This window comes from Artibeus jamaicensis, unplaced genomic scaffold, assembly GCF_021234435.1.
Source record: "Artibeus jamaicensis isolate MK-2021 breed Jamaican fruit bat unplaced genomic scaffold, CSHL_Jam_final contig_548, whole genome shotgun sequence".
NCBI classification, from domain to species: Eukaryota; Metazoa; Chordata; class Mammalia; order Chiroptera; family Phyllostomidae; genus Artibeus; species Artibeus jamaicensis.
In genome coordinates, this window is record NW_026521883.1 from 19,839,441 (window position 1) to 19,854,292 (window position 14,852).

Here is a 14,852-nt window from a genome sequence, read left to right on the forward strand (position 1 = left end):
TTTTCCTTGCATGCCACTGGTGCCTTTCAAGCTGCTGCCCCAGAGGTGGAGCTCAGAGGGAATGAGTCTGATGAAACCCGTGTGTGGGTTCTTTTAAAGGAACTACTTGAGACTCCAGAAATTCCTTCCACTGACTCAGTCCCTGCTGGTTTTTGCAGCCAGAAGTTATGGGGACCTATCTTCCTGGCACTGGAACCCAGAGCCAGGCAGCCTGGTGTGGGGCTGGGACTCCTCACTGCAGAGAAGTCCCACCCACATTTGTATCCACCACATGTGGGTGTGGCACCAGTCCTCCTACCAATCTGGACGGATGTAGTTTCTTTATGTAGTTGTCAGACTTCCATTCAAGTCAATTTCCGATGTTTCCGAGTGGTGGTTGTTCTCTATGTTAGTTGTAACTTTCATGTTTTTGTGTGAGGAGGCCAGCCATGTTTACTTAAGCAGCCCTCTTGACTGGAAGTCCCTCTATTGCATCTTCGTGTGAATCACTTTCTCAAATATTCTTGCAGATAACAGCTTTCTGAGAGCAACTTCCTATAGAGTGCAGGTTCAACTAATAATTATCGAGTACTTAATTCACACCAGGCAGTGTGCCAACACTTCACTTATAATAGCTATCCAATCCACAAAACCCTAAAAAAGTATTAGTATCTTTCATTTCTACGAATAAGAAAACTAAGATCTAGGCAACTTAGGTGCAATACTTTGCACAAGGTCACACATCTAGTAATTGGAGATCCAGAAATAAAGCCTAGGTACCCTGACTGAAATGCTAGTGTGCAATTTCACTGTTGAGTAGATCAGTGTGTCTCCTAAATCCCATCAAATTCTTTAAAGTGAAATAACCTGGGACCATGTCCAAACTATTTGGAAAAAATTCTCTAACACAGTACAGGAAGATGGTACTCCGACTGACTGGATGAAATTAGTATCTGGTTCGTTTTATAGTTCTATTTTTCATTATAAGTTAGTATATAGGTATTCTGGCTTACTAGCAAGTCTCCTGTGAGTTCCTGCTACATCTCTGGGTCGTCATACTCCAGGGGAAACTGACAAAATGGAATTCTTGAACAAAGCAGAGGACCATGGCCATCCAGATAGAGGGGTTTTTTGGTGTTCTTTTTAAAAAGCTTTTATTTATTTATTGTTTAGAGAGAAGGGAATGGAGGGAGAAAGAGAGGGAGAGAAATATTAATGTGTGGTTGTCTCTTGTACACCCCCCATCCAGGGACCTGGCCCACAACCCAGGCATGTGCCCTGTCCAGGAATTGAACTGGCAATCCTTTGGTTCACAGGCTGGCACCAAATCCACTGAACCACACCAACCAGGTTCAGAGAGGGTTCGTTTTGAGGATTTCCCTGTCATGTGGCTCCTTTTGCTTTGCTTTGTAGGCAGAAATGGCTATCAATGCAGCGTCCAAATTAATCTACAAGTTTCCTTCCTGACCTTCCAATATGGGGTCTAGACATACATTAAATATACATCCTCCTTTTGTTATTCATCCCAAGGGTTTCCTAACAAATGTCTGAATTTTATTTTAGTTTCTTTTTGCAAAATGATCTTATTTGGTGTTTGATTTTTTCCTTTCTCCAGACAATGTTACCATATTGTAATCACAAGGCTTACAAACATGTATCTACAAACATGTACATTCAGTATCACATGTGGGGCCAGGGGTATTAAGAATAACATCCTAGTGTCAGATAACAATGTAAAACAAACAAAAAAAACCCCCACAACCTTTTTCGGTGCTTTCACTTTTGCTACAATCTATTCCCTATACCAGCAGGCAGAATGATCTCTTTGAAAACTAATCAGATCATGTCACTCTCCTGCTCCAAACCACCCATGGCTTCCCATTATATTCTAATAAAATCCCAAGTTACCACCCCTGAAAATGACTATTTTATGCCCTCCCCACTCTCTCACTCCCCTCTAGCCACACTGGCCTCCCTGAGAGACTTCACAATCTGCCAAATGTATCCTGCCTCAAGGTTTTTGCACTGCACAGGAAAATGCCTTTCCTCCCAAATACTCATGGTTCATGCCTTGCTTTTAATGAAGATCTGCTCATATTTCACTCTTGAAAGGCCTTCTATGATCACTTCACCCAGTCTTTCTCCCGTTTTTGGCGTCATAGCACACATCTTGTTTATGTACTTAGCATGAGCTCAAAAAAGACTTTGTGTTGTATATCCCTCTATTCCTAGCTTCTGCAACAGTGTCTGACATACAGTAGGTATTAAGTGTTTGTAAATAAATGACAAGACTTCCCCTTCCCTTCAGTTCTCATTTTGCCGGTAAATGCCTGCCAGTGACCTGATGCAGATATAAATGCCAGTTACGAGAGAGTTGACTCCACAGGACAAGACCCAGTGAAACTCGCCCTGAAATGCAGACAGATTTCTCTTTCAAAAGGACTATATTTTACTGGTTGCCATTATTAGCTTATAGTTAGAAATTCTTGTAAAGAAAAATAAAAAGAAAAACCTGAACATTATACTTACATACACAAGTGAAAAGGTAAATTCACTAAATGTCTGTGGTAGGTTGAAATGTTGTTTCAGATATTTGCTGCCCTCTGAGGAAAAGACAGCCCCTTCCACTGCCATGTGACCTGCGGGGCCTCTGATCTGCTAATGGGGTTTTCCTTCTCTCTCAAAAAAATGTTGACTCTTGCTTAGGCGAATGAAATGTTGAGTGGAAGTGACAATATCACAATTCTGAGCAGAAGCTTTTTTAAAAAAAAAGATTTTATTTATTTATTTTTTAGAGAGGGGAAGGGAGGGAGAGAGGGAGAGAAGAATCAATGTGTGGTTACCTCTTGACCACCCCCTACTGGGGGCCTGGCCCACAACCCAGGCCCACAACCCAGGCATGTGCTCCGACTGGGAATTGAACTAGCAACCCTAACCCTTTGATTTGCAGGCTAGCACTCAATCCACTGAGCCACATCGGCCAGGGCTAAATAGAAGCTTTTAAGAGTCATTGTGTTTCTCACTTATCTGCCTCCCTCCACCAAGAGAATGGCATGTCCTAAACACAGGATGGTCCTTCCTGGGTCTCAGAATGAGACTTCACATGGATCAGAGCCTCAGTCAAACAAGGTTCTTGCTGACATGTAATGTGAGCAAGAAGTAAACTGAAATTTAGGTTTGTTTTGACTATATAGACTGACCTGGCAGAAGCTAGGTCAGTGAATACTGCACCGGCCTACTCACTGAAAGGCGATCCTCTGAAACAGAAGCAGTATGGCACCACTCCCCCAAGTATTCAATCCCACTTCAACTAATGGAAAACAGTTTAAATTCAACATATGAAAGAGAACAAATTCGAGACCGTTAGGTAAAATATTTGAGGAAGGGACAGAGTACAGTTCTGTTAGTTTTCAGAGTTGGGTTATAATGGAAGTGATTGATAAAGCAACACTGCAATTCTACTCAATGTATTACAAGCCCTAATTGGTTATCTTTAAATTTGCAGCTAGAGGAACTCATAAAGCAATGTCACACTGAATCATCGTATGCACAGTAATGCCTGAAGCAACTTTCTTGTTATCGAAAGGTTCCTTTAGGAAATAGTTTCCTTGATACACTTAAGTATTTTTTAGAAATGTATTTCATGGGAGAGCTGAGAAAAACTTAAGCTAAAGACATAAACTTGAAACTAAGAGGTAAGGATTTCATTCTGGGAGATTGGAGTTAGTTAAAGCAGGGGGAGATAGGAATCAGAAGATAAATACCATGGCTGCAGCATAAAATTATACACAAAAGAATTCGAACAAACTCTGGCTTGAAATATCCTTCCCCATCACCCCCGACCTACACCCATTAGAAGCCTCGTGCTTCACCATCCATCTCAAATCCCTGTTTCTCGCTCAAACTTCCCCATGCCATCGGGGGAATTAACTTTGACATGCCTTATATTTTCATGCCCTGTTATGCCTCCACCGGAGGTGCACTAAATACGCATGTCAGCCAGATTCCAAAGGGCTGAGAACCTACATTTTCGGCTGAAGCTAAGCTACTGACAAATAATAAACTTCTAGGATAGACAAACCTAGAGTATTATGTCAAAATTTAAATTATTATTTTAATATCCTTATTTAAAATGTTCGTGCTAAAATTATAAAGTTTAACGTTGTATATTAACAATATATGCAATATACACAAGTACAGAAACGATAATTTCCTAACTCTGTCAGCTGTTTGACTCTCCTACGGTCTCAACAGAGTCAGACTTCAGCTGAGGAGAGTGGACGTACAAGATCTGTGTCCCAAATGGAATTAGATAAGAATTCAATTCTGGTTTTACATCGTAAATGTTAGGTGCACCAAACATTTCCACAAAGAACAGAATTATGATGTAATTTCTGCTTATTCTTCTTTGTATTATTATTTAATTTTTGTAAATAGTCATTGGCTAAAAAATGGTCTTCCTAAGTTACCTACCTAATGCCATCTCTGTATTTGTAGTATCTATCAAGCTATTTCCCTGTTTATCTACTTGAAAGTTCTTAATAATTTTTAATTATTTTCAATTGAGTTTGAATATAAACGTTTAACAATTAGCAATTGTTACAGCATTTTTTTAAAAGATTTTATTTATTTATCTTTAGAGGGGAAGGGGGGAAGGAGAGAGGGAGAGGAACATCAATGTATGGTTGCCTTTCGTTCATCCCCTGCTGGGAACTGGTCTGCAGGGAACCGGCCTGCAACCCCGGTATGTGCCCTGACTGGGAATCAACCGCGATTGTCTGGTTCGCAGGCCCGCGCTCAATCCACTGAGCTACACCAGCCAGGGCTGTTACAGCATTTTATTTATTCAATAATTACTATACATTTATACTTTATATAATTTCAACAAATAAGTGAAAATTTTCACTTGGTTACATCTAGAATGCCTGCCTATACCTGAATATAATGTTTTGTGTAATAATAACATATCAGGATAATCTCTATAGTTAAGTATGCCAAAGTTTAAGGATGATGGAAATAAACTGAAGCAGGCATTCCAGAAGCTGAGGCCCAAAGCCCAGGCCAAACAGCCAAGAAAGACTCTTTCTCTAGCCTCACCTCAGGCAGAGTCAGCTTTCGGTCAACACCAAAGAATTTATCCACACAGATGGCAGTTCTCATATTTTTCCCATTTTATCTTTTGTAGTTGATTTTTTGAATTAAAAACAGACAACTGTATTGTTACCTGTATTAAATTTTTATCTGAGTAGACACAGGACTACACTTTGGCCTGTCCAGGTATTTTAAGCCCATCAGGATATTATTATTCCTTGTCCCTTCCAATGCCCACCAGTTAGAGACCCATTTGGTATTTTATCAGTATCACATCCAGATTACTTACTGATAAACTGCTGAGCAAAACGCATCACAGAAAGAGCCCCACAGTGGCTGCTAAGCCCTTCTGGTTGAAATTCTTCTTTTCATGAGCACTTACTTATGGTCAAAAGTCAAAAGAGACTTTAAACCAGTCATTTAACTATTTAGCTGCACAGTTGCAGCCCACATTTCTCAAGGATGTTTTGGGACTTTGTTAAATGTCTTCCTAAAATTCAAATACATTCGTTCTTTTGATCAAATTCTCATGATTTCCTGTTACTTATTCTAAGTGGATCTGTGCTGCCTCTTGGAGATCACCGCTTCACTTCTAAGTGCTTATAAACCACTAAAGTGGGTAATATGCTTTTCTAAAATTTCACTCAGGATTGATAAATTCAGTGGTCTAGGATTTAAAGACACGCTCTAACACACGAACCTTTGGAGCCATGCACCTGCCTGATTTTCCCGCATCATTAGGTTGGTTGGGCCCGAAGCACAGCCCAACCTAATTCAAGCACACATACATCTAGTTCCTGCTGAGGTCCTATGACTTGTGTGACACTTGCTAGAGTCTGTGAGCATCTGATCACGTTCCCTGAGCAGGAAGTGGGTTGGTAGCTGGGGCTGAGAGGGTGTGGGGCACCATTTCATACGGCATAGAAAGAGGCTGGATGATCAAACTGAGAGGGGGGTGGTCCATAGCAGAATCAAGTCCAACCCACAGCAGGCCCATGCCAGACTTCCAAATCCAAAGGAGGCCACCCAGAAAGCAGAGCAAGTACAAACAAGCTGAAACATCAGGGAAGCCATGAGGAGCAGAGCTGAATGAGAGGGTGCGTCAGGAGTAACTCCTGACTCAGCTCTATCTTGCTTCTAGCCAATACTTGGCGTGGCACAGGAGGGCCTGTCTGCTGGAAGGAAACGCGCAATTTAGTAAGAGTCAGTCCTGCTTAAATGCCTGACATTGTCAGCATAAAAAGGAGAACTCTGTTGGCATTAAAACCCATGCATATTTATTTAGGTTAGAATTTAAGATAGTAATAGCCAAGTGCCTTCTATATGACAAGCACTGTTCTTTATTAATCCTCGTAACAGTGCTACTGTGAAGTATGACCGTGTTCCTATTTTACAGATGAAGAAACTGAGGCTATGTAAGAAATTCACACAACGGGTGAGATGTGAACTAGGCAAGTATGACCCCAAAGTTGGTACTTGTAATTCCTATCCATTACAGCCCCATAGAATAAAAAAGAATTCTTTACATAAAATAATTACTATACTTCCTTGTCCATGATAAGGTGTGAAACAGTAAATGGAAATGGAGTAGGCCTTATATGTTCCTTCTTGGACCTTATCATCAGTTTCAGTGACAAAGAGTTAAGCAGAGTTCAGCAGGAAGGCAGAAGAAGTAGGTTTTCTTAATTTTCCAGGGTAAACCTTTCTAATGTACCTTTATGATTTTTATCACAGAAGAGATTTTAAACAAGTAAATCCAAAGTTAATATAAGAAATTCAAGGTGAAACACTTAACCCATTTGGGTTATCTGTATTCTTGCGTCCATTTATTCTGATAAATTTTAACTGTTTATCTAAATGTGAGCATTTTTGTTATAATAACGAGTTCTCATTTCTCCCTCTGGCTACTTCCGGTTGTCTGTCTACTCCTTATCTTCATAATAAGGGCACTTTATAGTTCTTTCTGCAAACAGAGTCCTCTAACATGGTGCCAATGATTTGTTTTTAAAGAGACAATGTATCTAAAAATTAACTAGATTAAATCAGTCTTTACTTTCATTTTAAACGAAAAGTTTATTCATTCCTAATGTTCTGTACACATCTGTACTTGGAAATTCCATTTCAGACACAAATGAATAGATTACATCTTCCAAAGCAAAAAGATCTTGATGAACTAAAACGGTATGCGTTTGCTTTAGCATTAAGTCTGGCTGGCTAATTCCACAGGGTCAAACATTGCACTTAACTTGTGTCAGCTGGGATCAGGGTAAAGGTGTTTCACGGGTCATACATTTTGCTTTAGCACACATTTAATTCCCTCACAATGTTCAATTTCACATTTAAAAAGCAAATTAGTCATTAATTCCTTAACAAACATAATAAATGTCTACCTTGATTGAAAAGTTTCAAATAAAATAATGAAACTATAGGTTTTTCAACAAATGCTTAGCCAAATAAGTATTGCAAATATAGGTTTAGACAGATTACAAAATAATACAGGTACACATAAGTCACACACTACAGCATCTAAACTGGAAAAATATTACAGAATGGTGGCATGCAAGTATTTTACATTTTTAAATGCAATGAAAAATGCTTGTTTCCCTTGAATAGATGAAACAGAATTAAGATAAGGGCTTAATTAAAATGTAAATATTCTATGTGGAATTGTATTTTTGGGGGGAAAAAGTGGCAGAGATAAAAATTTTAGGTCAGAACAATTTCTTAACTAAAGATTGTCACTGGCAACGTTTGCTATTAAAATAAAATTTCTTAAAATGCACATTTTCTTCCATCTCATTTCATCATAGGGCCAATTCCCATCTACCCACATTTAGATTACCCATGGGGAATTTTTAATACTGGGCCAGCTTCTCTCAACTGCACATGTACTTCTGATTGGCTTCTCTGTTATCCAATCAATATGCTCTCAGAAACACACACACACACACACACACACACACACACACACACCTTAAATAAAAACCTATGGAAAACATGCTGTTTACTGTGCTCAGTTTCCTTCTCCGCATTTCCCTCTTTCCACCACTGACCCTGAGGAGAAGAGATTAGGTATTTTAAAATATCCTTTCAGGAAAGACTGCTCCTTGAGAACAGACAACTGCCTGGGAAATTCAGACCTGTTCCTCTGAACAAAGCCTTCTGAAGAGAGACAAAACTGCAAAGGAAACATCTTAGAACCACAGGATTGTAATGTTCAGGAGCTGGGAGGGGCCTAGGAGAGCACCTACTCCACTCACTTCATTCTTCAGATGAAATGAAGACAAGATAGATGGGAGTCTTGCCCAAAGCCACACACAGCTGATAGCCAAATCAGTATTGTTTTCCAAAAAGACCACATGGTGGCAAGTGGAGCTTTTTCTGTTTTTTGTTTTTTTTTGAGCTGGAGGACAATTTAATTCAGGCAACATTTATTAAGCACCTATTGTGTACAAAGCACCTTACTAGATTCTACTGAAAGTACAAAGTTTGATGAGATAGTTGTTGCCTCCAAGTGCTTATGAAAAGTCCCATGAGGCCATGTTTCAAGATCTTTCCCAGCAGAAAATAATACTGGGCAGGGCTAAGGTTGCTGGTGATCACGAGGCAGCTGCTGCCCAGGAGAGCTGCTATCACAAGTGAGCCACGAGGGCAGTCTTTTCTCCTAGCCCTCTGTCACACCTCCAGTCATAGCCTGTCTCACCCTGAGAGGTGGCAGAGCTGACAGGAGGGCAGCAGTGCCCAGACCCTCTCCTCAAATCACTTCCCCCAGGTGTCCAGCCTTAGGCTCCCCACAAGGGTCCTGACCATGTCCCAAAGAACCTCCAGGGTGACTCAGGAAAATGCCCGACCACACATGTCACTGGGATGTCATACCCACTGCCCCCACTAACCACCTGGCCCATGTCTGTGTGAAAAATGAAGCAGTTCCACGCCCCTACGTGATACTCGTGCTTCTATTTGCCATACTCAAAACATGCGGACGACGTAATTGTTGGTCAGAAGAAAATAGATTCAAGAGGCAGTGGAAAACATTAGTGAAGAGATGATAAAAATCATCTCCCATTTTCGTATAGTCCTTTCCAGTATAGTATTTTCATCTTACTATCTTATTATTTTCTCACCACAACTCTGTGAGGTAGTTAGTGAAGACATTATTACCATCATAATACAGCTGAAGAAGCTTAGGCCTGAGAGACTAAGTGGCTTGCCTCAAAGTCACCCAGCTAAGAAAGTGTGGAGCCAAGTCTTCAGGTTTCTTGACTCCAAATCCCGAGCTCTTCCCCCTGTATAGTCTGTAATTAAATCATGGGCAATTAAATGAATTGCCCATGATTATATACCTGCTATGTGTTGGTGACCAGATTAGGAGTCAGTCTCTAATCTGTTAGTACGGTGCCCTTTCCCCACACCAACTAGCAAAGCCAGTGTGCTCAGAATGACTGCCAGGGACGATACCGGAGAACTGTCTAGCCTTCTTCACCCTCCCCCAAGTCAATGATGCATCACAAACCCGGAAGAACCCCGGTACACGTACAGTCTGTCTAGAGCTGTACCCAGAGGCAGTTTCCCAATTTAGACCCTGGAACTCCACCCCTAGTCACCTGCTGAATATTCAATCACTGATGTTATCGGCAGTTGGGAAAGAGGTAAGCTGAGCAGAGCCTACTTCTGCCATTACGCAAGTTAAAGCCTTTAATTTCCATCTTCCTTCTTCACCTCACTCAGCCTCTCCACTTTACCCAAATCCTGAATCACAAAATGACATCCAACCTAATCCAGACTTGGTAGCAAGAAACAATGAACCCATCCTAGGTTCTGGGTACTTTTCTCTCTCTAGTTTGTTGTGGAGGAGGGGAGGGGGTAGAGGGGTGGGGGCTGGAGCGGGCGGGGCGGGGGCGGGGGGGGGGGGAGCTTGTCATGTGATTTTCATCCAGAGGGCTCAGCCTGACGCTTCCATCATTCTCACACCTTCTCTCTGCATGTGTCTCAGTCCTTTAGTTTTGAAAATGGTACAGTATGTGATGGGGAGACTTGAAATGAGGAGCAACAAGGGAAAACTGCTACTGGAAGGCAGAGCTAAAACATTTCATCTTCGTTCTCTGCTCATTAAAATGAAAGTAGCTATTACTGCATCATTAGTGTATGAGAGGAAGGAAGCTTCAGGATCATGAGTTAAAACCTGATTCCAGAAACAGTTCCACTGAGTGCAGGTAACATACCACAGAACCTAGTGTTCACATCTTAACAGCCCCTGCTTGTTTTTGCTGATGCTATAAATACTTGCACTAAAAGATGGTGTCCACTTTGCAAAAAGGCACTCTGCCTGCAAAGCTCAAGAAACACATATCAAATTATACCATTCCAGAGTTCTGTACTTCCTCTGTCTCCTTCACGGTGCCTAGGAGAGGGCTAAGTATACCATGGTCACAAAAAAGGGAAATATCTGCAAACTCTTTCGTGAATTTAAAGGGTTACATTGATGGCATGCTGATGCTTACATAACACCAGGTGTGAGGGTCTGAAAGGTTCTCGTCCAGTTACTCAGAGCACACTGGTTTCCCTAGTGCTGGTGCCTTGCCAGGGACCACGTTTCTGTCTGGAAGGGAAGCTGCTGCTCTTTTTGCCTGGTGTGCCAGCCTTCCCTTAGGGAAACTCTTTTGAGGAACACAGGCATTTGGGATTTCTGAGTTTTGAAATGGAGGTGGGCTTTTACTCAGCTGTGCGCTCTCTGATGGGTGAGCTGCATGTGCCCCTCCACTGACTCTGCCTAACTGAGGCCTGTAGCCATGCTGAGAGGAGTATCAGGGAAGTGGGACTGAGAGACAGCATCTCCCTTCAACCAGTTGTCCAGATTTAGCCAAATAGCTTCTTCCAGTATTTGGTGATCTTCATGTACAAAATATGTATACACGTTTGCATGGTATACCCTAACACAGATGGAAGGAAAGGGCCGGACTGCGCTGATGAAGATGATAGAGCTTCTACTTATACACTTTAGGTGTATGGAGAGATTTGGGGCTGAAACAATGAAATGATTTCAAGGTTTCTAATATTTATTCCCCAAGGTTCCTGTCCATACATGCTGTAAAATCTGGTGGTTGGTGACCTGAAAGTCCAGGGAGTGACTTCGCATTAACCTGGGCCTGCAGCTACTCTAAAAATGACCAGGGACATGGAGCTGGGGCAAGAGCACCCCTCACCCCTTCAATCAGCTGTCCAGATGTAGCCAAACACCCAGTTAGGTATTAGTTAGATATTTGGCAATATTCAGACACACACTACATTTATTTACACTAGGCCCTACCGAGATGAAAGGGATTTAATCATGCTGATGACAATGAAACAGCTTCCATTCCACACTTCCACAAGATGGGGGGATGCACTGCTGGACTACTGACGTGACCTCCAGACTTCCAGAATGCATCTCTTAAAAGCCACCTTTTAGGAGTCATGCAATAAGAACCTGCAGGCCCAGGCTAGTCATCATGACCTGATGACAAGCCTAATGACAAGAAGGAAGGAGGTGGCCTGAGGAGAGATTATCTCCCTTCAATCAGATGTCCAGATGTCACCAAATATCTCAACATAGTATTTGGCAAAATGTATACATATAAAAATATTTTGTATACATTATGCACCACCATGATCATGAAGGAACTTCATGAAGTGACACTTTGGGCAGATGGAGAGATGGGGTCCTAGGCTAATTAAATGATTAATAGGCTCCCACGATGTAAGTTTATTTTCTAATAGTTATCTTTAACATAAAGATACTAATGGGAATACTCATGAAAATGTCACCTTTCAAGCTACTTTTAAAACACAGGTAATATTAAGATAAAATGATTAGTAATAAATATTTTATTTCATAGACTCTATTACCTGTGACCCAACTATTTTACAAGCTGAATAGTGCTAAATTTTGATGGTACCCCCATTACCTTGCTTTAATACTATCAACAACTGCAGCACAATTACAATCAAGTTCTGATTTTTTTTCTTGCTTTTGCCAGTGTGTGTCAGAAACTGCTCCAGCCCCCAGCCTACAGCACCTGGGGGCTGCAGAAGACACTCTGGAGAATCCGAGATTTCTTAGGAGTGAAGGTAAGAAAGAGAGTGAATGAGAAAAGAAAGGAAAGAGCCTTACTTGAAGGGGTGTGCCAGGGACTCAGCACTTAAATATATAGGCAATGAATCTAAAATGACAGAAAACACAGAAGAGAAATGTTTTTTTCTTTGGCAACATGGTAACCAAAACTTATGTATATGAGAAAAAATTGTATACATTGCTGATGAATGTTTATAAACCAGCAACCTAGCAGAGAAAAGCCCTGATTTATAGTATTTGATCATTTCTTTCATATAAATACTCCCACCACAGCCAATTCCAAACCACCAACAAGTACTGAACTTGAGGTTGGAAGAGGTGTGAACAGCACACTGTTGCGTAGAGTCTGCCACACAGACACAACAGGTGCAAACAGTTTTAAGAGCCTAGAAAATGGTAAAATCTTTGAGTACTATTTTTGTTTTTAATATAACATATTTAACTGTAAATGTATGTCATTTAATATTTTTTAAGATTTTATTTATCTTTAGAGGGGAAGGGAAGGAGAGAGGGAGAGAAATATCAATGTATGGTTGCCTCTCGTGCGTCCCCTGCTGGGAACTAGCCTGCAACCCAGGCATGTGCCCCAACTGGGAATTGAACCACGATCCTTTGGTTCGCAGGCCAACGCTCAATCCACTGAGCTAAACCAGCCAGGGCATCATTTAATTTTTATAATGGCTGTGTTTAACAATCTGTTTGCAAAATTCTTGAAACTCTGATCATCAGGAAGCCTGTATAAGTTGGCTCCAACCTTCCACACCTAAGTGATTAGGAGGGAAGGTAAAAATCAGACTGAAAACCATTAAATAATATGTACTGTACTTTTTTTTATAATAGGGAGACGTGGTAAAAAACTAAAGACTTTTTAGGGTTCTAAAAATGTCAACATGTTCTGCTCATTAGTCCCTTAAAAAAAAAATAAAACATTCTCAAGAAAATGAGATGTTTCAAAGGATTTTAGGGCTATAGATGTGAGTATCTGAAATACAGGTAAAGGTCTAATTTGAGAAAGGCCGTCTATCTTCAACGGTTTCCATGTGCTTTACAAACTAACTAGAATAATATGTGAATTGTTTTACGTTGACTGGTTGGTTGTACTGCTCTCAAGCAACTCGGGAGCACTCAGTTATTAAACAGAGCCTGGACTGGGCCCACCTTCTGCCAGAGTCAGCACCTCTCTGGCTCCAGGTGTTGCCTGCACAAGGGAAGCCAACTTTGCCAAGGCTCAAATTACAGAGGAGAGAAAAGAGAGAATGAGCTGGAAGGGCGGGAGGAGAGCAGGGAGTAAGCCACTTGTCAGAGTTGCCGCCAACGACAGCCGTGGGCACCGAGTTGGCAAAGATCTGTTTCCTTAGTGCAGGTTGCGAGTTGCGCTTCTGGGTTAGAAGATTAACACTCACTATCGTGCAATCATCTCAGTTGTGCTTTCCTGGCTCTCGTTCTTGAGATGACAAACACCTGGGTAAGTGATAATTCACACTTTCTCCTGACGTTTGCAAATGTCTGGATGGATCATGCCACGTAGACAAAACTCTGTATAATTAATTCGAATGTTCTCATTTCATCCTGTGATCTTGCTACACTAAAAGAAAAAGCAATAAATGCTTCTAAAATGTGCCAAAATAATGCAGTCGTGTGTATCAGACAACCTTGATTAAGGTGTAATCATTATTGTTTTATTTGGGGATGTACTGTTTTGAAAGTCTCCCTCTTACTAATATTTAAAAATAACCACCATGTCTGGAACACTTTCAAACAGCTTTGTGAAAAATTATCCATCAGAGAGTCATGTGAAAGACTGAATTTATGGTGAATAATCAGTAAAGGTAGACGTAGCAGTTCATTTTGCTGCCTGTGAGTCTGGCTGGAAGCTATATTTGTGGGTTAGTAACAATTTTATTTACTTATTTAGTAAGGCTGTGTTAAAGTATCATAATGCTGTCTGGTTTTTATGAAGATGACACCACTGATTTCTGATCAGTGGGCGCATGTGCATTTAGAGATATTTCTGGAACTCGTAGAATTTGTGCTAAGTTGGGTCACATTTTCTCGTCCAGGGAAAGATTGGCAATACTAATTTCTTCTGTGGTCAGCAGAACACTTCTGATGTACTTAGCCTAACTCAAAGCCATGCATGTAAACAGAGATAGGCCTCTATCATAATCACAGTTACAAACACACTTACATACTAAACTCCTTTCAGTGGTTAAAAAAAAGTCTATGTAACAAAGTAAGACAACCCAACATGAAAGTGGTAAAATCATTTTCGAGTGCTGCCATCCACTGCAGATCTGCACATGGCCACTGGTGCAAGCTGCCAGAGGCACCCACGAGCAAATAAAACAACTGTATACATTTAAAATCCAAGATAAATAAGGAGTGCTAAAAAAGAGTAACAATTAAATTATTAGTTGTGTGGTTAACGAAAATGAACGACCTTTCATGAAATGGTCCCGATGGGGAAGGAGAAGAGTTTCTGTTCGTTTTTAAATGGCTGCCGTGGTGAACCTTTACCTCTTGTAGAAGTTTACCTTCGGTCTCCTTCAACTCGCTTTTTACGAACTAGGTAAAAAAGAAATAAGGGTTAAAAAGACAAAGTGAAGGAATACTCCTTAAATTTCAGAGAAACAACATTAATCATAGAGAATAACAATCCCACACCCTTGAA

General features: G+C 40.9%; 1 protein-coding gene across 2 annotated transcripts in view; it reads right to left on the reverse strand.

Moving 5' to 3' along the window:
• Positions 1 to 9,979: 9,979 nt before the first annotated feature.
• TMOD2 (tropomodulin 2) overlaps positions 9,980 to 14,852 on the reverse strand; it is a 72,275-nt gene continuing 67,402 nt past the window's right edge. For both annotated transcript variants that reach the window (XM_037143036.2, XM_037143035.2), the window contains exon 10: positions 9,980 to 14,746. In XM_037143036.2, the coding sequence (XP_036998931.1) occupies positions 14,712 to 14,746 (35 nt within the window). In that variant the 3' untranslated portion in view covers positions 9,980 to 14,711. The remainder of the gene's footprint in view (positions 14,747 to 14,852) is intronic.